Source organism: Primulina tabacum, chromosome 5 (assembly GCF_025594145.1).
Source record: "Primulina tabacum isolate GXHZ01 chromosome 5, ASM2559414v2, whole genome shotgun sequence".
Classification (NCBI taxonomy): Eukaryota; Viridiplantae; Streptophyta; class Magnoliopsida; order Lamiales; family Gesneriaceae; genus Primulina; species Primulina tabacum.
In genome coordinates this window covers 18569138-18591106 of record NC_134554.1, presented here as the reverse complement: position 1 = coordinate 18591106, position 21969 = coordinate 18569138, and the positions used below count along the sequence as shown (strand labels likewise).

Sequence of the window (21969 nt, the reverse complement as noted above, 5' to 3'; positions counted from 1 at the left end):
ATAATAGATTCATGTATTAATATAATTATAATGCTGTTGGCTTGCATTATACTAATAATTATAATTCTGTTAAATATTATATATTTACTAATAATCATGATATAACAATAAATAGTAATAATAATTGACAACTAATAATAAACAGAAGTTTGTGATTTAAATTTTTTTTTTCAATATTATTATTTAAAAATAATTATATTATTTAAATATACAAAATTGTATTTAATATGACAGATGAGTTAATATTAGCGTAATTAATACACATGAAAAATTAAAATATTTAATCACTTTTGTAAAAAAATTTATAAATACGACAACTAATTGAAATTATTTTGTTTTCGTAATATTTCTTATAAAAATTTTCATATATTTCAGGTTTTAATATTGTTTATTTATTTTATCACAAATTTCATATCAATTTTGAAAAGATAATTTCAGTAATTAATTTTTCGTAATTGTATTATTTGTAATTGGTATAACAATAGTAAGTATTATATAAATAATAGTTTCATGTATTAATATAATTATAATGTTGTTGGCTTGCATTATACTAATAATTATAATTCTGTTAAATATTATATCTTTAATAATAATCATTATATAACAACAATAATAGTAATAATAATTAGACAACTAATAATAAACAGAAGTTTGTGATTTTTTAATTTTTTTCAATATTATTATTTAAAAATAATTATATTATTTAAATATACAAAATTGTGAATTATTTCAAATTAAGTTCCGCAATTTATAACACACACAAAAGATGAATTCAAGATGGACCGCCATATATTCATATTGCACTAAATTCAAAAGATTCTTTTTATTTTTTAAAATAAAAAATTATATTTAAATTTTAATTAAAAAATTGTTTAATCCGATACAATCTGACACGGATTCTTATGAATCCGGTACAGATTTTACCGGATTGTTATAGATTTGTAAATGACAACAAATTGCTATATTTTTATATATATTTTTTCTTTTTATATTATTTAAAGAAAAAAGCCAACATATAAGGGTGTATACAATGCTTGGATATCTCAGTCAGTACATCACGTACCTCACTAAAACAAAATGACAGAAAATTTACTCATCTTAACCTAGACAATACCAGCATAATAAAATTCACTATCAAGCCATATCCTGATTTACCATACATGGTTCAAAGTTCTTCCTAATGATTCTTAAAACACTATTTAAGGTTTTAGGATTATATTTGCATCCGCCATCAGCCCGCTAATAATGTCTCGATCTGCTTCCCGGTTCACAGACCCCTCCTCGAATCGACACTAGCTCTGAAGCTTCCTGAAACTAAACTTCCCTAGAAACTGGCTAGAAAACCTAAGGTATATGGCAAGAACTCGAGATAGAGTAGCTGAAGGAAACGATGTAGGAAAGAAATGAAACCAGCTTCCATTTTATAAGCTGCATCCATACTAGTTCAGAAGATCTGAAATCAATTTTCTCTGCCACGTTTTAGAATCTCATCTGTCTAGTTGGATTTCTCGGGATAATATAATATGAAGTAAATTGAGTGTTCCATTTTAAATTCGGTGGATCCCAACAGGTTGATCACAAATTATCAATTACTTAATAATACTTAATTAACAACTCTTTAATCATCTCTTAGTTAGGACTTTATTCAAAATAAGGATTCGGGTCATTACATCCTCCCATCCTTACAAATATTTTGTCCTCGAAATCAGAATTAAAGTACAAATACAACTGAATAAAATGCAATTCGTGATTACAAAGATACAACTCAAAACAAATGTGGATACTCTGAGCGCATAGGACTCTCTAACTACCAAATCGACTCTGTAGTACCTGGGCGTTGCCATTGCATTTCCCCTTTCCCAAGTGACGAATAAATTATATCATTCAAACTTCGATTCAAACATTCCTAATAAGAATCTAAATTTAAATGATATATGCAAACAATGATCTTACATAGGTCTCGCTAAAGTTATATGTCTTCCGAAGGATATAAACATTCAACAATGTGTCTCTAATGATCTATATTCCTAGTCCCTCTCCCGAGTTGTAGAACTAATCAGACAACAAACAATTTATGGCCTGTATATTTCAGTCGAATATTAAAAACCAGAAACACAATTAAACAGAAAAGAATTCAATGACATAAACAGCCAAGTCAAAATTATCGTATCAACAAAGTTACGTCACCCTCTAGAATGGAAAATTAGTTCATAGCGGAAACTAAACAAAAACAAAACATTTTCGAAGGTTTAGACATCGCAACACAAGAAATTAAAGGTGAAAGATTAGATGACAAATCAGAAGTGGCGTCTTTGTCCCCCGATCGATCTCAGTGCTTCGATTTTTTGTCTCGTGCGTGTGTTTTTGTCCCTCATTGGATTTTTTCTCTCCAAAATTGTTGTCCTCCATTTTGTGACTTAGGTTTCTCTTTTTATCCAAGCGTCGCCGCTGAAATTTGGATTTTGCAGGCCTCTTGCGCACGGATGCGCTGATCCGGCGCTATCGCGTGCAAGCTACTGGAATTGTGTCTACCTTGCACGCGTGGTTGTATGCGTTCTCGAGCGCCCGCGAGAAAGCCTCTGCTTGTTTTCCTAACATCTGCGTGCGCGGATGGGCGTGAACTAGCATGGCCGTGTGCGCCCTTCTGGCCGCATAGTGCTCTTCTGTGGCGCGGATGTGATCTTCTGTTGTCCTTGCATCATTTGGCTTCATGTACATCTTTTTCTCCAGTCTTGTATTGACGTTCAAAACAACAAAAAAACGCATAATTCCATTCGAAATTAACATAATTCAAAGTGGTTTTTTGTATGAATTAAGTGCAATTATTGCACTTATCAAACCCCCAAACTTGAACTTTTGCTAGTCGCGAGTAAAATAAAAATAAAAATAAACATTTAATAAAAAATTAAAGCTAACCACTATCAGTCATGGATATGCATAAAGTAACATTGGCCTCCGACTTATCCATTTTAATGTGATGCACAATTACTCAAGAGTCACGTGCGTGTGTGATATGTCCATGTTCATTTACCCATTTGAATGCTAAAATAAATTCAAAACACTCACTAGCCTTATAAACTCAAGAAATCTTCAGCTCAATTCAACTTACACTTCATTAAGATACAAATTCACTTATACAGATCACAAAGGACTTTAATGGTTGATTCGGGTTAAAATCGAGAACCCGGTCCATGTTTTAAAACGAACGTATAAGCTATTGAATGGGTTCGAGATTAAGCCTAGAAATTATTATAAATATGTTTTGAGGCGTTTTAATGAGCTTGGTTGGCTTCGGGTCGAAATTTTGAGGTCCAGGGGTAAAATGGTCAATTAGGGTTTCCAAGGGCAAAATGATCATTTTGCAGACGGGTCGAGTTAGCAGTCCTGGCAGCGCTCTGATCACAAATTGACATGTTTTAAATGTATATGATATTACGAACATGACATTTTATGGTAATATGAAAAATGCGCTGCACGCTTGATTTTAAGAAAATTTACGTATATGCATGATTTTTATTAGTGATTGATACGATGACATATTTTTGGAGAAAGGGGGTTGGTTGTAACTAATATGATGATACGACAATACGATGACACGTAAGGCCAATGTTCAGTGGACGGGTAATATTGTCGCTGATGTCCCCGCCGCCGGGTACCGCGGTTATACATAGATAGATCCATCGACTAATACGATAATACAAAAAGTCACAACTAATTAATGAAATTCAAATAAAGAAAAGTTAATATCAATATGTATATGTTGATATGATGCGATAGGAGCACGTTTATGTTTTATCATGTTACGTTTATGCTTAAGATTTGAAGCTCACGAAATGTATTTTAATTACAGTACTTTTCACTGTTGCATGCTATGGATATGTACTTGTTATAACGATTCAGGGTGTTGAGTCTTTAGATTCACTAGGTGTTAATGATGCAGGTGAGCATATTGATGAGGAGATTGGAGACGCAGAATATTGAGTAGGCAGAGTTGGATGTGCGCACGTTAATCTGAGGACCATACTTTTTCCTCACATCATGTTTATGAGATGGGAGTGATCATGGATATTTTATTACATTTTATTATTTATATATTTATGGTTTGACAGGACTTGCATGTTGTTTATTTGAGCTCTTTTAAGTTGCAATACATTTATCCAGTAGTTGAATATCTTTTATTTTCTAATTATGTGACTGACGGTAGATATTGCATGCATGCCTATAAATATATATATTTGAAATAAAAATGTATATTTTGAGATTTAGTTTTTTTAAAAAAATTTAGTACTATTTTAAGTAGTAGATGTTCCATGCAATATGTTCGGATATCAAGGATCAAGTCAAAAATCTCATGCTTAGTCTAAAAGTGTCTGAGTTTGTAGTCTCTGATCTGCCCTAAGCATGTTTTGGCTCTTACACTCATCATCAAGAAGTGGACCTACAATGTCCAGGTCATCAGAGCTCGTGGGTCCCGTTGGACACTTTAGCTCTCGATGTCCAACCGGTCACAATACAGAACAGGACTTAGCGGCCCCAACAAACGAGGTATATCTCAAAAGATATCAAGCTCAACATGATATGTCATGCATAATATGCCAAAGCAGTAAAATATGTATCATGCAACAAATAAATATACAACATATAAGTGTGTATACAACGTTTGGATATCTCAATGAATACATCACGTACTTTACTAAAACAATTTGACAGAAAGTTTACTCGTTTGAAACTAGACAATACCAACATAATAAAATCACTATCAAGCCAGATCTTGATTTAACAAACATGGTTCAAAGTTCTTCCTAATGATCCTTAAATCACTATTAAGGCTTTAGGATTATATCTGCATCCTTCGTCAGTTCGCTGATGATGTCTAGATCTGTGTGCCAGTTCACCGACCCCTTCTCGAGTCGACACTAGCTCCAAAGCTTCTAACACTAAACTGCCCCAAAAACTGGCTAGAAAACCTAAGATATATGGCTAGAACACCGACTTCAACTCAAAATTTTTGGCAAATATCATCCCATGGCCGATTCAAGAATAATTGAGATTTATCACCGATTTAAAGTGATCTCTAATAAGAACCGCTCTTTTATTATTCTCTTTGTCCTCTCTGTTTTCAGTAATTTTCTTTAGCTCTACTATTCATGTCTTGCTTAGTGCTTTAGCTGTCTTTTCAATTTCCGGATAAGAAAGCAACTAATCATGGGCTTTGAGTTTCTCGCATTAAAATTAATAGTATAAAAAAAATTAAACTATAAATTAAAACTAATACTCATTGGCAACAATATTAGTGTAAACCAAATTAAGTCATTCCCTGATAGTAGTGCCAAAAACTTGTTGCATGATTTCTTATCGTAAATATACGGTGTCAAAATCTTATACTCGATTAAGTACGAATATCGTCCCGCAGAGAATGAATAATTTACTTTTACACTAAATACTGTTACTAAAATAATCTTAACATGAAATATGAGATTTATAATATAAAATAAAATAGAAACAAATGAACAACGATCTACAAGAATAAAAAGAAGAAAATCAATGAGAGATAAGTGTTAAAGGTTCGATTTCACTTGATTATCCACGATAGTTAATTCATATCAATGTTTTTATCATAAAATTTTCTAGTTTATTAAACAAGAATTCTCAATATTTTCTACTCACTTTTCCCAGGTGATAAGTAGAAATTTATTACTTAACATCGATTCTAATATCCCAATTTAAAAAAAAAAAACATCAGATAATATAAATGCAATAATTCTTGTGATGACTTCGATGGAGTTATATGTCTCTCAAATTCTATAAATACCAATGTTATATTTTCCTATGGTCCGATTCAAAATCCCCACTCTCGAATGTCAGATTTCAAATAAATATAACGATTTAATTAACGAACGATTAATTGAAAGCAAACAATTCAAGAAAGCATAAACAAATTGAATGAAGAATCAAAATATATCAATCAAAATATTAATCATAGTTTCAAATCAAGCTACGTCGTCCCTCTGTAAAATAGAATTAGTTCATAATGGAATTAAGAAAACACAAATCATGTTCTTGAACCCATTCAAGGATTTAAAGAAAGATATAAATAAAACAAAGACAGATGTTGCGTCGCATGTCTTCGTGCCAAGTTGTTCTCCAATCACTGTCTCTCTCTCTCGCCTCTATAGAATATTTCTCTTGTGTCTCCGCTGAATGACCTATGACAAACCGTCCCCCCCTCTTGAAACAACACAAGGTAGGTGTTTTCACCCAAAATCTGAATCTTTATGTTCTGTATGACTAGGAGCCGAGGCACTGCTATTAGGCATTGAGGCGCCTCTTTAACTTTTTCGGATAAAAAAATCTGCGAGGTTTAGGTGCGGGGGGCGCCTGTTCTGCCTCCCTTCTCTTTCCATAATCGGCGTTGTGGCGCCTATTGTTGAGCGCTCAGGCGCTTCTTTCTCGATCATAATCCTCTTTTAATTTTCTCAAATTCTTTCAATCCTATTTTCTAGTCTCTCTCTCCTCGTAAAAACGTCTCAACATATTTTAGTTGTTTTTATCCCTGAAAAATAAAACAAACAACAAAACGCATAATATCACTCCAAACTAGCATAATTCAAATGAATTATCATCCTAATTTAAGTGCAGAAATCACACTTTATCATATCCTGTAATCAATTGACTGGTCCCTTCCCAAATTCATTGGAGTTTTTAGACCTGTCTAATAGTCAAATAGGAGGTTTAGGCCCTGATGGTTTTAGGCGATTTTCGAAACTTTAAGTTCTGTATGTTTCTTTCAGTCCATTAAAAGGCACAATTTCGGAATCTCACTTGTCCAAACTCCACAACTTAAAGAAATTGGATTTGTCTAACAATTCTGAATGGTCTGGAACTTGAGCCTTGACTGGACACCTCCTTTCCAATTGGACCTTTTGCAGCTAGCTTGTTGTAACATAGGACCTCATTTCCCAAACCCCAAGTAAAGTTTCCCAACTTGATCTCTCTTGTGCAAACATTTCAAATGAATTATCTCAAAGGTTTTGGGATTCTTTTCGTGAAACTCTTAAATCTGTATCATTGCCAGATTAATGTCAGTCTTCCTGAGTTATCATCAACATTATTTGGTCTTCTCTTTATATATTTTTATAGATCTAATTTTTAACGAATTTTCAAGTCACATACCATCATTTCGTCCCGATGCTGCAGTTTTGAATCTTTCTAACAAATAACAATAAATTTTTTGGAACAACTTAATTGCTGTGCAATTCCAACCACGATGAAATGCAGTTACTGGATCTCTCAAACAGCCACTTATCCGAACAATGTTTTCTTCATTCTCTACTTGACGACAATAATTTTTTCTGGTGAAATTCCAAAAAGTTGGAGCGGTATAGCGTTCCTTGTTCATTCTCAACTTGTCGACAATAATAATAACTTGTCTGCTGAATTTCCATCGAGCTTTGATAATGCTTTATCAGTTCTTGATGCTGGAGGTAACAAGTTAAACAGGAAATATCCCGGCATGGATACAAGATTATTTTTTGAATCATGTTGGATTTTCAAAAGTAACCATTAAACATGATCGCAAGTAACCATGATTGATTCAAGATTTTTTCTTAATCAATCAATACACCTGATTGTGGCAGAAAACCAATGTTCAAAACAAGCACTAATTTCCTCTCACAAAGTCTCCACTAGTTCTTGGCCTTAATAGAGTTGTTCTCCTTGATCCTTGCTCGGTTGTCCAGCTTGACAAAAAGCTTCAAATCCTCGTATGGAAGAGTCTCAAGATCCTTCCTTCGTAGCTCGCTGAGAGCCGGGCGTTTATCCAGCAAGTGCCACAGCCAATCCGGGTACTCAGAATCAGGTAAGATTTTAGGATCTTGCCCATCTTTCAGGATGTTGGCACCAAAAACTGTGGTGGACTTCACTTCTTTGCTCAATGTTGAAGCTTTTGGAGCAGTTGATGCTGCACCACCTTTTGAACCTTTCTTGGCTTTTCCTCCACCAGCGGCAAACGATCTATTGCCCACTACTCGAACCAACTCCTTGGGGACAACAGTGCCTTGTAATGATTTCATGAGAGTAATAGCCATGCCTTAAAGGCTGCAGCAAGAACGAGGGCTGTCATAATAATTCATAACACATCAAGCATAAGCACGCGAGCACATTTCTTGAAACTTGACTTCACAAATATAATTGTTATTCAATCCGTGAACCTTCTTTAATTTGAAAAGATAAACAAAAAATTCTCCATAAAAGGTGTATTAATATTTTTCACTGATGCATTCTTAACAATAACTAACAATTGGAAATAAATTATCTGAAGCTGTATCTACATAATTCAGACCTAAGAGCAGTAACCAGCAATCACTTTGAACTTCTTTATACCTTTAAAAGCACTATTTGGCACATATGATGATAAAAAGACAGATTAAACGTTCTTCATCCTGTATTCGATTCGCTCATTAGTTCTAATGTATTTTTTCATTCTTTACAATCAAATTATTTATCACTAAATACTTAATTAATCATCGTCCCCTTAACCAAACAAAGAAGTGTCTAAAAGGGTAAGATGGCTGATAAAGACCAATATCATATACAAAAAAAAGCGAACTAGAGATGTCTCCAATTCGCCATCGCTACTCCATTTTCACCAAAGGCTAAATTATCAAAATTTCCCAACTTAACACAAACATTAAGCAAACAATCCATCTTAATTCTTTTTCATAAAGAACAGATAGAAAACTAATAACATGGTCATAATGAAGGGATACAGATAAAGATTTCACTCTCGACTTTTTGTCCCCAATTCAAATCCTGCATTGTCGCAGTGAAATCGAAAATAAAAAACGAGGAATTTGGCTAAATAAAACTAACGTCCGTTACCTGTTCCTTGGATCGATGGACCCTGTTCTTGGAAGATTTAAAGGAGGCGCTCCGATTCCGTAACCTAAGCTCTCGATTTCGGTCTCAACTTCGTTTGGGGACGGGGAACAAGGGTCCTTGGAATGTTGTTTTGTTGGCTCTTATATCTAACGTACATGTAAATGTAAATATATGACTTCTAACTTGTGAATTTTCCAATATATATTTATTCATTTAATGTAGCAAATTAAATCAATAATTTTTTGATGAGTTCTTTTTTAATTTATTATCTATCTTAAATATCTTTGGATATTAATGCATATTTATTTAATTTATCAATTTACCCATAATTTTTCTTTGTTGCTAACTAAAATTTGTTACTAAAATTAAGTATATTTTTTCATGGTTGATAATGAATATTTAATATATATTTAATATTTATATCTTATCTTTTTTTTATAAATTGATTTAAATAATAATTAAATAAATAGTTACTCAATAATTTAATGATTTCATTTATGATTCATTATGTATTATGATAATATTTTAGATAATAATGTTTTTAAAATTAAAGTTTCTATTATTATATATTTTGTTATTAATTTTCAATTGTGTTCTAAACATAATACAAAGTATGATTATATTAGCATTATTCTATTACGAAATCTTTATATATAATATATTGATTTGTTATCTTGTTTGTTCTTTTCAATCAATTAATTAATTTTTAATTGTATATGATGAAATTACATACATAAAAAATAATTTTTTCTCTTTTCTACGTATTAATTAATTTATCATTATATATAATGAATTTATATATATAAACTATTTTTCACATTTCAAAATAACAAAATTGTTATTTAATATTACTCACTTATTAAATTAACTAAGTTATGTTTACCAATTCATTGTGCATTATCACTATGAGTGCAACTTAATGAAGCATAGATGATGACATAGAGTGGTCACCCTAACAATTAATATTTGTGTTTAAATTATTATTAGTAATTAAAATTACTTTGTGGTCGATGAAATTATTTGATTAGTGAGAATAAATTTGATTTAGAAAAATGATTTCTAGAATGTAAAATAACAACTGTATCATATTTGTTAGGTGCAATAATTGTTTATGTAAAGTATAACAATCCAAATGTGACATTTGAATTGTTTTACGATTTTAAAAGATTTTAGTTAATGTTTCATCGTTATCCCGGTTATAACTTTTGGTAAAGCGGCAAATGCATGATCTTATAATTGGTATATATAAGAGTCAAAGTCATGAGATCGATTCTCATAGATTGCAATTAGTGTAATTATTGATATTGTTGGAGTGCAGTAATTGTCCTTGTTGGATACATATATCGAATCATGACGATTGAGCTACTATATCGTTTAAAATATTTGAGTTGATGTGTAATATCTATTCTAAAAAAGGAAAAAGTTAAACAAAATTCCCAAGGATTTAAAAGTTAGCAAAAACACAATTGATATTTAACTTAATAACAAGTTTAGGGGTTTTATTTTAACATCATTATGATAATTTAGTTAATTAAGAGAATTTTATTTTACAATCACTATATGCACTCCATTTAAATACATTGCGATTTTGGTTTTAGAAAAATTTACTATTCTTTTAATTTTATTTTTATTGTTTTCCATTGTGAATGATTTTGGATGAAAAATATCTTTGTTAATTTGAGAGAGCTGTCATTATGTTATAATTATGCAAATTGAAAAATGTTATATAAATAAGTGAGTATATTTGATTTATCATCATGATGTATTTTTATTTATTGTGTTTTGATATATTTATATTAATAATTACTCATAAACAAGATGTTATTCAAACGATTTTAAAAATTATCTAAATCTCGTTATTATATATTTCATTATTAATCACCCACAGTGCATCGCACGTGATCATTCCTAGTATATATATATACGAGACCTTAATTATTGAAGTGTCCTAGCTAGGTGTATAGTATAATATATGAATATCTAATTAGGTTACCTTATGGATTTTTTTGTAATTCATTGTCCATCTTAAATGAATTTGGACATTAATACATATTTCTCTTTATTTCTTAAATTTTATGCCAAAAAAATTATTTTTTTACATTTCCTTGTTCATTTAAATTAGCAAATTAAATTAATATATCTTTTTAAGTTTTTTTTGTGATTCATTGTCTATTTTAGATAGATTTGAACATTAATTCACATTCTTCTTTTTGTTATAAACTTTATGTAAAAAAATTATTTATTTACATTTCTTAGTCAATTTTTGTGATTCATGGTCCATTGTCTATGTGTACTCTATTTAAGTAAATTTTGGTTTTGATTTTGGTAAAATTCACAATTATGTTATTTTTATTTTTATTTTTTTTTCCGTTTTGAATGATATTTGAATGAAAAATCTTTTGCTGATTTATCATTTAAGAGAGCTGTATTATGTCGCGAATTGAAAAATGTCATATAAATAAGTAAATATATATGATTTATTGTCATGATGTATTTTTATGTATTATGTTTTGATATATTTAGATTGATAAATACTTATAAACATGATGTTATTCAAACGACTTTAAACATTATCTAATTCTCGTGATTATATTTTTATATTATTAGTCACCTACGTGCATCGCACGTGTACATTATATATATTATATATATTTTCTAGTGTGCATCGATTGATGTAAATTAAAAATAACGAGTACGCAAAGAGATGCTTTCACAATTGTTTATGCTTAAAGCATAAGCAAACTTTTTTGGGTAGGTCGATTATTATTCGTCCTTCAAAAAATTAATAAACTATAATTAATTAATACAGCTAAATGATTGCGCTTGAAGTTCTGCTTTCTTCTTCTTCTTCTTCTTATTTTTTTAAAAAAAAAAGGAAAAAAAAAAAAAAAAAAAACAAATGGTGATGTCTCTACTAAAGACTAAAGAATGTAATATTTGCATAAATTTTAAACGGAAGTGCATAATCCAAGGTACGACACATGATAATACCGCTGCCTCCTAACCTTTTAAAAATATTTGGTCCCGTTCATGACACTTTCCAAATATTAGTTCCTATCAAAACATTAATAAAGATTGTTTGCCCACAAAATGGGAATATAGTGAATCAACACTGCTTTCGAGCTGGAAATCTCACAAAAGACTTCACATTGTAAAATATATCTTGTATGTTTTTTTCTCATACATAAGATGAGGGATTTGAACTTCTCTACTTTCCTAAACGAGAAAAATAAATGCAACAAGGCAAAATAGCTTTTGGTGCTATCCTATTACTATTAGTTTTGAGACCTGATGTACTTGTAAATATGATCTAAAGATAATATAAATGAGCAAAAAAAAAAACATATGTGATACTGTTTTATATGTTAAATTTATAAATAAATAAAAAAATCTTTGACCTAACATGAACCATAGAATATATTATTTTTCACTAAAAAATTATCATTTTCGTTTGTTATGTTTGAATAAATATTTTGTAAAATACTGTTGATAAGTTAAAAGTATTCAACGAATGAAAAATATTATTTTTTATATCTAAAATATTATTTTTCACTGCAAAAGATTTTTTTTGGTTAGTTATATTATGAAAAAATTGTTCAATATATGTTTATTTGAGACTGTTCCACTCATTAAAATGTTACTATTTAAAAAATAATCAATTCGAGATGAATACCTTTTACATATTAGTATGACAAAGTTAATTTAGGCAAACGAATTATGATGTGCTTTGGCATATAAAAGCACAATTAGAGTGGAGGTCCATTAAGAAAAGTAAGAATCATTTAATATTTTAATCGGTCAAACAAGTATACTGGTAAAGAGGATATAAATAAAAGAATAATATCACTTTATCTTATTTAACTAAATCAACTGAATAACCCGAGCTATTTAATATTTTGATGCCAATAAATTTCAATTTGGAATGACAATTCATTTTTATTTGACTTTGACTTAGTAACGAGTTGTACTGAATGAAAGTTGAAGTCCCGTCTCTATTCAAATATATTGTTTTGAAACTTTTCAAAGTGGTAAAACGATGAAGCCAAATACCATGATGTTCTGCTTCATATGAATGAATAGATACTTGATTTTGCATTTCATCTGTTATATCTAAATCGGGAATTTCTGTCCCAATTGAGATGTCTGCTTCATTTTCATTTGTCACCATTTCAGAAAAATCTTCAGAAGCTACATTGTTCAGACAAATGGAATGAATTCAATATATAATCAGTAACTTCGATATTTGATGAAAGTATTTCAAATAACAAACGTATGTACCATTGGTGACATGAGAATGCTTCTCCCCTTCTGCCCCTTCCAGTTCTTGGTCAAACTCACCTGCTAATTCAGATGGAATTTGCTTTACATCAAAATCTGTAAATTCTTCAAAGTTTTTGGCATGAAAAACCTCTGAAACTTTAGTCTCTTCGATCTCCACTGACTCAGGCCCTTGAAATTCAGGTTCCTCGTTGATATCAACAGCAGGACCTGAATCCACCTCCACTATTCTTCTCACGGTCTTCATAACAAATCCATCCTCTTTTTGGACCTGAAGCCCGCAATCAAAACCAAATTCTTGAACCTTAGTTGTACCATGATGTTCAATCATGAAACTGTCGTTGCTCTGATGTTCTTCTATTGAATCGATCAACTCAATGGGGACAAGCCTTTGTCCGCTATGGTCAAGAAAGAACTCCAAATGTGGAGAAGAAATTTCAATAGGAACTTCTTCTTCAACACACACTTGAACAGATTTATCTTTCATTATCGAAGTTGAGTTTTCTTCCATTAAAATGGCCTCCTCCTCCTGCATCTCCATAAAAATATCCTTGTAACCGAATTTCGGTTGATTCCGTTACTGATCGAATTAATCTAATTAATATCCTTGTAATCGAATTAACTGAATTTTTTATGGAGATTAACATAATCTAATTAACTGGATTCAGTTAATCGATTGAATCGATTTAACTGAACTTTTTTTCTAACAAACCGAACCGACCGAACTTTACTACGAAAACCTAACAAACCAAATCGAAAAAATCGATTAATTCGATCAGTAACAGAATCAACCGAAATTTTAGAATTTTTTTTACAATAATTATGTTTTAAATAAAAAATTGCAATATAAAAATTAGATTAAATAAATTTAAATATTATTTATTAAAAAATATTTTTAAGTATAGTACTATTGTTTAATAGATTTTATTAGAAATTGTAATATTTATATCCTTATAAACTTTATTAAAAAACTTAATAATATTAATTTTATTTATAAAAGTTTAGTTTGTTATGTTAACCGAAATTTTATGTTAAAAAATGAAATCGAACCGAACTAACCTATATTTTAAAAAAATTAAACCGAACTTTCGAATTAACCGAATGTAGGATCAAACGTTTGCCGATTTACCAAAAGCTATAGTTGGTGGTAATGATGCAACTCAAATATTTTAAATCGCACAGCAGCTCAAGCGTCATGGTTTGATCGCTCTACCTAGTAGGGACAATTATTGCACCTCAACACTGAACCGAATTTTCAAATTAATTCATTTTGATCTGTTATTTTGGTTGAAACCAATATTTTATTCACTCATATACTGTAATTGATGTTTGCTCGTTATTTTTTGATATATGCTCTTTTGATTTAAAAATAACTTGACAGTTTTATTTTCTTCTTTCTCTTAGTTACTTAACTAGAAAATTTTAATATTCTCAAAATTTTATAACAAAGAATTATTTTTCAAATTTCATACTTATTCAATTTTCGGTTATTATAAATAGAAAAATCACAAAACAAGCCCAATAATAATTGCACATCAATAATCATTATACATTTCAACCAATTGATTATTATTCCAAAAATATTGAACAATAGTTTTTAGGGTAAAAATTCAAATTCCAAAATTCATATACATCATAAGATAATATTATTGCAACTTGAATAATCACATCTAAATATTCAATATAATTTTAGAGTCGTTGAATTTTTTTATCTCAAAGTTACATAATTTCATAGCATATGACAATAAACGACCAATAAATAGTAATGAATTATGATTTACGAGAATTGTTTTATTTTTAATTTTTAAACATGAGACTACAAAAAATAGAAAAATAAAACTTATAAAAAATTTGTTTTAATTTTAATATGGGCTGAAAAAATATATAATTTAAAAATATTAAATTTTTTTTTATAAAATAATAGAGGTGGGGCTGGAGCCCACCCTAGCCCAAAGGTGGCTCCGCCCCTGGACGAAGGAAAATCAAGATAAGGAAAACAGAGAAAGATGGATGAACTGAAGAGGCGAAGGAAAAGAGGTGCAACCGGAAGCAAGTTGTGTGGTGGAGGAAAGAGCAAGTCCCACGTGGTGCTGGGCCTGGCCTTTGTTGTTGGTGGAGTGACACGTAACTGGATTGTGACCTGGTACTGGAAGGAAACTGGCCAACTTGAGAGTTTGCAGGCTTCAAGTATAAGTATATATATATACACACACATACATACATACACATGATAGAAACCGCCTACACCAAAATAAATATATCTATTTTTGTCCTCTATTATGGATAAATTTATCAAAATTGCAGGGTAATCTCTCGTTATTTTTTATAATTATATTTCGATTATCATTTAAATATAAATCAAATAAATTATAAAAATTAATGTACAACCGACCGAACCGAATAATTCGGTTTAAATGCTTCGTTTTATCGGTTTTTCGGTCGGTTATGGTTTTAAAATTTATGAATTTCGGTTTTTCGGTTCGATTTTCGGTTAAAATCCCTCAAAAAACCGAATAATCGAACCGGCCATGTTATTGTTAATTATAGGTTTTTATGTATAATGAATGGGTCATATTGTTATTAAGTATAAGACTTTTATGTATAATGGGCCTATTAAGATTTATGAACTTAGTATCATTAACCCTCAATTTTCAATCCGATCGTTTTCTCTTCTTTCTCACCACTCACCCGTCGATGTTTTTTTTTCTTTTCTGTATGTATTTCTTAAATTTTTTCGTAAGATGATTATTGTTCTATTCGAGCTGGTTGACACCTTGTTATCATGCATATTACTAAATATTCCGTTGAATTCATGCATTTTCCGTGTTTACATGGTTAATTAGTTATATATTGTTATTATATTCGTATGACATGTTTGTACACAACACAATTTATATATATATATATATATTTAGATCTTAAGGATATAAAGTGATGTATAATTTTATTTCTTAACAAATTTTAGGTAACAATATATAACCGGTCGTATAAATCGAACCGTATTACAAAAAAATCGAACCGACCGTAACAAAATAGTTTGGTTTTGGACTAGAGATATTCAAAATCGAAAATCGAACCATTGTAGAGTAAAATCGGACCAAACCGACCGTTACCCACCCTTACACGTGTATCGATATATTAGTATATATAAAGGTTTTGTTTTGCGGTAGAAATGGGGGTTTTATATTTTTTGAAGCCTGAAGCTATTGGTTTTCTCAAAATTAAAATAAAAAATCCAAATCAAATCAAATTGATTTTATTAATATAAATATATATAATAAAATTTCTTGTTAAAAAATTAATTTAATATGATTTTTAAATTATATAATATTTTATTTATTTTTAAGATCGAATTGCGTTTAACATGTATGTGAAAAGTTTAAAAAACATAAAAATCTCAATGTCAAATAAGTGGTATTTCAAAACTATGTATTTAAAAAATTAAATAAAACCCTTGTAAAATGGGATAAATGTGCCCAGAGTATTTTCAGAAAAAAATAAGAATATTGCGAAAAAAACCTTCCATATTAAATTTGAGTTTTGCAAAAATTATTAATTTTCGCATTAATACGTATCCCATAAGAGATACTCTTTAACATGATATGAAATGCTGTTTCCACAAATTTTAATTTATTTTGCACAAAAACTCATATGCGACACTCTAACAGGTCAATTTTGTGATACAGATCTTCGACCCATCTTTATGAAAAATATTACTTTTTATGTCAAAAGTATTACTTTTCAAAGCAATATGTATCGAGTCAACCCGTCTCACAAATCTAGATTCGTGAGACTGTCCCAGGAGAAAAGTTTTCTTTATTTTATACCAATAACATTTGCATATATTAAAAAAAATTATACTAAATAATTTATATGCAAAAGATCTAGAGGTCCTAATAAAATTTAAAACTTCTAGAAATAAATTTTTTTATTATATTTTGTAATAACTAGCTACCTAAATTGGAACATATTGCAAAACCGAAAAATCTTTTTATTAACAATTGCTTTTCTTACATGCGCACAACTGGTTTCCATTGAGATAAGCTTGTCGTGTTCTGTAAACTAATTGGTTCCTAACTGATGCTTTGAACTGGTCTTGAACTGATTTGGTGAAATCAGTTGGCTCGTCAGCCGAACTGATTTCACTACTTCGGTTGAACTGGTCAGCCGGACTCTTCATCAGTTGAGCTCTTCATCTGCTGGCCGGGCTTCTGTAGGTCTTCTGCTGAACTTCCTATCAGCTGAGCAATCAGTTTAACTGGTCTTTGATATATCAGTTGAACTGAAATAGTTTGGGCAATCAGTTGGTGCTTTCAGTTTACGTCTCGATAGCTTCAATTTAGGCTCGGTAGCTTTCTGGGTACTTAGATAAATTTATTAAAAACAAAATAACAAGTTTTGTTAACATCAAAATCAAGATTGCGAACATGAAATGTTCCAACACCTTAGCCTCATCAATTGCACATATTTTTATGTTGAACTTTTCGGGCAAGATCGGAGTACTTTGCTTACCAGGCGTTCATTCGAGATGTGATCACCTAGACTGAATTCTTCATCTGCTATCTCCTTGAGACGTCGATCATAATCAATGATTATTTCGGTTTCTTCCATTCTCAGATTCTCGAATTTTGATGTAGGCATTCTCAACTTTGTTCCCCTCACGCTTTCAGAACCTTCACAATGCTTCTGAAGGATTTTTCAAGCATCCTTGACCGATACACAGTTTGTAATTAAACTTAACATCAATGCCTTTGAGTTGTAATTCGAAACCTGCACTTCGGCAGTCCAATTACTTTCTGATTTTATCAGGCTATCACCATTTCGTCAACCCTCTTCGGTGGAGTCCAACCACTCATAACGTGCTGCCATTCCCTTTCATCTATGGATTTTATATAAAATCTGATTTTGACCTTTCATAGGCTGTAGTTTGAACCATCTAACATTGGTGGTAGCAGTGCTACATTTGCAAATGATGTGTCCATCATCTGTCATACAAATTAACCATAATAAGAACTTAGTATATCAAGAGTAGGCTCTGATACAACTTGTTATATTTTGTTTGACAGGAAAGCGAGTAAGACAGTATATGACCGTGAATTTGTGTTTATCATAATTAATTGTTGTATGAAATGTTACAACATTTCAGATAACATGCAGCGGAATATATAAGTTTGTAACACAAATTAACTTTACGTAAATACAATGGAATTGAATAAATTTTGCACAAGTATAAATACTTACACGATGTCTCAGGGCAAAAATAATCACTACAAAACTAACGTGTTTACACAAAAACTATCACTAGTGATTTTAATCAAAAATCAATTTCCTAAAACAAAGAACAACATTAAAACAATATATAAGGAAGCAAAACACGATGCCAAAACTAGAGCAACAAAAAAACAAATCTTCAGCAACTCTTTCACAGTTGTTGTCTGCAGATTTCTCCAAAAATCACGGCAACGTGTGGATTCAGCAGTACTCTACGATCAGTAGCAACCTTGTAGATTTTTTTCTCTAAAGTTTATTGTGAGGCCCGGGGCCTAAGAGGACGGGGGGTGATCGTCGGTGCCATGAGTTGCACGGACAATGAGCGGCTCCTGGCAGGCTTCTAGGTGGAGGGAACATGAATGAACCGATCCCACACCGGAATGAGAGGGATTCCGAGACTGTTAAATGTAATGGACTGTATAGTTGAAGAGAGCTTAAAAGATTTGATTTGTACTACTCATATCACGAAGGTGCATCTTCTTTTCGGTAGCTCATCACATAAGAACTCTAAAGTTAAGCGTGGTTGACTTGGGGCAATTTTGGGATGGGTGACCCTTGGGAAGTTTCCTAGGGTGCGTGTGAGTGAGGACATAAGCACGCTAAAAAGACTAGCCTTGGTACAGTGAGGACAGTCGTCGAATCTGGGGCGTTACATTTATGGCGTGCAAATGTGCAATAGTATGTATGTGCTTCTGCGTAATCACCCCCACTTGCATGAGATTAATCATCTTATTTATAATCCTAATGTTTATCAACAAGGAAACCTACATAATACGGAAAATAAGAGTTTTATTAGAAACAAACTCTTTTCAAACAAATATACCATATCACAAAAATATTTGCATAATTACCACATTAATTATCACATTATTTAAAAAGATAAAACCATAATTAAATATTCAAAATCATATAATCTTGAGAAATAAATTTAATACAGTAATTATATTTCCCTTCAATGTTTTTGTAGATAAAGCAGCTAAAATGGATATAGCTAAGCAGATCGTTTTAGATGCAAAAAAAGATTATCCTGCTGCCTGTAATGCAATGGTGTGTTCTATTCTTCATTCTTACACAATTGTTGAAAAATTTAATAGACCCCTTACCACAGTGCTCCCTATATTTTGAAGGAAACACTGCTTGTTCATAAGGAGTTGGTCGAGACTCGGGTTCTAAATGTACTTACTGTGGGACTTCAAATCAAAGGTTGGGCTTTTCCCAAATCCTCGCTCACTCCCCAAAATCCTTTTCGTATGACTAAATTAATTGGAGTTTCTTCCTTTCAAAAAAAAAAAAAAAAATTTAATTGGAGTTTCTTGGTTTGAGAAATTGATGACAAAAAGTTCATTTATCTGTATGGACATGTTCCGAATTCCAGTATTATGATCATCACCCGACTATTTTGTGCATCTTTTTAAGCTGGGGTGATTGGAAATTAATAATAATGATAAAAGTTGAATCATTCTCTTACTGTAAGCTTATAACAAGTATCTTAATTTGGTATGTAAGGATCATAACACATTGGACATTGATTTAAATAAATATTTTGGGAGTATACTAAAGTTCGCACCGGAAGCCATGTACCCTTCAAACGATCCTTGATTTGGCTATGATGCTGCAATGATGTGCATAAATCTCAGGTGTCGCAATATTTGGTGGACCTCCAGCAAGCTCTATGCTGAGTATTCCGAGCACCTTACCCAAAAACTCTTGTGACAATTAAACTTGAACACTCTTGTTCGGATAATAGGATTGCTAGAGGAAATGGCCAAGTGGTGAATGGTGATAAAGGCATTGTGTACACCCACAAAGACTTAAGCCTGATATCTTGAGGCCAAGAAGCTATAGGATTAAGAAGTGGTCTCCGACCCTCGTTGCGTTAATTATCCCCTGAAATCACTTGGTGTGGATGGGATGGAAGGGGGGCACTTTGATCTTTTGACGAGAAGAATATAATGGTCACAGTTTATTATAACTGAGATTTCGACGGATCAAATTTTGCGAGAATGAGAACTTGCAGGATCAGTAATGTTTTAGAAATCAGATGGTCTGAGGACATTCATTTCAAAATAATATTTGAATTCTTGAGATTTTTGAGTTCATTCAGCCTTTTAGATGACATGACTGATATTCTGAATATGACTTATTGCTTGTCTGTAAATCTCTTTTATTTGAATAATTTTTACATTATATGATATCAAAGATAAAGTGGAAAAGCTGAATTAAGATGAAAAGCCAATAATATATACCACATCTGACATAAAGGTTACAAGTTTGAGGACATCAAAATTCCAAGTTTGAGACGAGGTATTTGGTTCAAAATACAATTATATCAAACACTTCTCAATCTTAAAAAAATACAGATGAAAAACGAGAGTTTAAAAAACTAAGTTTGGTCAAACTTTTTTTAAAAAATCAACCCTCTTCAAAGACGTGTCAATCTAAAAAAATATTCTGATGAAAAAAGAGACAATTTAAGAAACTAAGTTTGGTCTAACTTTTTTTTTTTAAAAAATCAACCCTCTCCGATATGATTCAATACACTTGGAAGGTTATTTTCTTTTTAAAAAAAATTGACCAAATTTACTCTCCCAAATTTGTCATGAAAGACTCTAGAACGGTCGATTTAACTTTAAGTATTGGTAGAATATACTCTCCCACATTTACCAAAATAGCTAGCTGTTGTATCTCTTCTGTGCTCTCTGGTTCTGAAAAAAACCCAAGGAAATTTCTTTTTTGAGTTAACCAAGTTCTACAATGATCAATTTTTGGCTGCGTTTTATTAAATTTTATATAAAATAATATTTATTTTAATAATAATTTACGGTTTGATCTAATTGTGGTATTTATTCTGTCTGTATACACATGCAAGCTGCGTTGATAAAGTTATTAAATATACAATAAGTACCATGAGCTTTGTCTCGCAAGGTAAGGTAATGAAACTCATCAGGAAGTGTATCGTATATTCTAAACATGTTCTTAGTTGAATCAGCCGCCTAAAATAAGGATAGACGTCGTCTGAGCTTGAGACTAACATCTGTAATTTAAATGTCATGTTTCATTGGTAAGGACATGTAGATGTTCATTCATACAGATGGTGATCATTTGATGATGCACTGAACAATCCTCCATCGGACTGTCCAAGTGATTATCACTTATCGAGTAGAAATATATGAGGTTATGGTTGTACACCTTTAGTCCTTTGACCCGAGACAACGTATAGGCTCTATGTATTAGCATGCACTTTAGTCCATTTGCCGACTCCATTGAGGGTTAACATATGACGAGGTTGGGTTTAATTTCGAAATACGTAGGAGACAATGCATTGTAGTCAGAGATTCACCGTTCACCTATGTGTAAAGATATTATATATGATCTGATAAGTTAATATTACAAGGAGTCTCTGGCCAGTGCAAAACATGTGCTTTAGGGAAATGTGTTTTCCTAGTTGTACATGCGATGTCACTATTATTACTCAAAGATACATCACATCATTATCAAATTCATTTGCAACTCTCGATATATCAATGATTTCAGATTCGA

General features: G+C 31.2%; 2 protein-coding genes and 1 long non-coding RNA gene across 4 annotated transcripts; 1 reads left to right on the top strand and 2 right to left on the bottom strand.

Annotated features, from left to right (window-relative positions):
* Positions 1-7516: 7516 nt before the first annotated feature.
* Positions 7517-9019, bottom strand: LOC142547206 (large ribosomal subunit protein mL54). 2 transcript variants are annotated; one of them, XM_075655370.1, is made up of 2 exons: positions 8881-9019; positions 7517-8097 (listed from the first exon to the last, which is right to left on the bottom strand). In XM_075655370.1, exon 2 carries the CDS (start codon positions 8085-8087, stop codon positions 7686-7688), a length of 402 nt encoding a protein of 133 aa, XP_075511485.1. In that variant the 5' UTR covers positions 8088-8097; positions 8881-9019; the 3' UTR covers positions 7517-7685. The 2 variants fall into 2 exon arrangements, with proteins under 2 accessions (XP_075511485.1, XP_075511484.1); XM_075655369.1 differs by having other exon boundaries at positions 7574-8115; positions 8881-9006.
* Positions 9020-12155: 3136 nt separating this feature from the next.
* Positions 12156-13693, bottom strand: LOC142544217 (uncharacterized). Its single transcript, XM_075651276.1, has 3 exons — positions 13159-13693; positions 12931-13068; positions 12156-12190 (listed from the first exon to the last, which is right to left on the bottom strand). The coding sequence occupies exons 1-3, from the start codon at positions 13691-13693 to the stop codon at positions 12156-12158; spliced, it is 708 nt and encodes a 235-aa protein (XP_075507391.1).
* A 5691-nt stretch (positions 13694-19384) lies between these two features.
* LOC142544908 (uncharacterized) lies at positions 19385-20409 on the top strand. Its single transcript, XR_012820134.1, has 3 exons — positions 19385-19476; positions 19557-19632; positions 20067-20409. It is a non-coding gene; the product is annotated as an uncharacterized LOC142544908 (long non-coding RNA).
* The last annotated feature ends 1560 nt before the right edge of the window (positions 20410-21969 follow it).

Coding starts and splice junctions, on each gene's coding strand:
- LOC142547206 (XM_075655370.1), bottom strand. CDS start 8,087: ATGGCTATTACTCTCATGAAATCATTACAAGGCACTGTTGTCCCCAAG.
- LOC142544217 (XM_075651276.1), bottom strand. CDS start 13,693: ATGCAGGAGGAGGAGGCCATTTTAATGGAAGAAAACTCAACTTCGATA. Junction 13,069..13,158: donor GCATTCTCATGTCACCAATG/GTACATACGTTT, acceptor TGAACAATGTAG/CTTCTGAAGATTTTTCTGAA. Junction 12,191..12,930: donor ATATGAAGCAGAACATCATG/GTATTTGGCTTC, acceptor TATTATCTTTAG/ATCATATTTACAAGTACATC.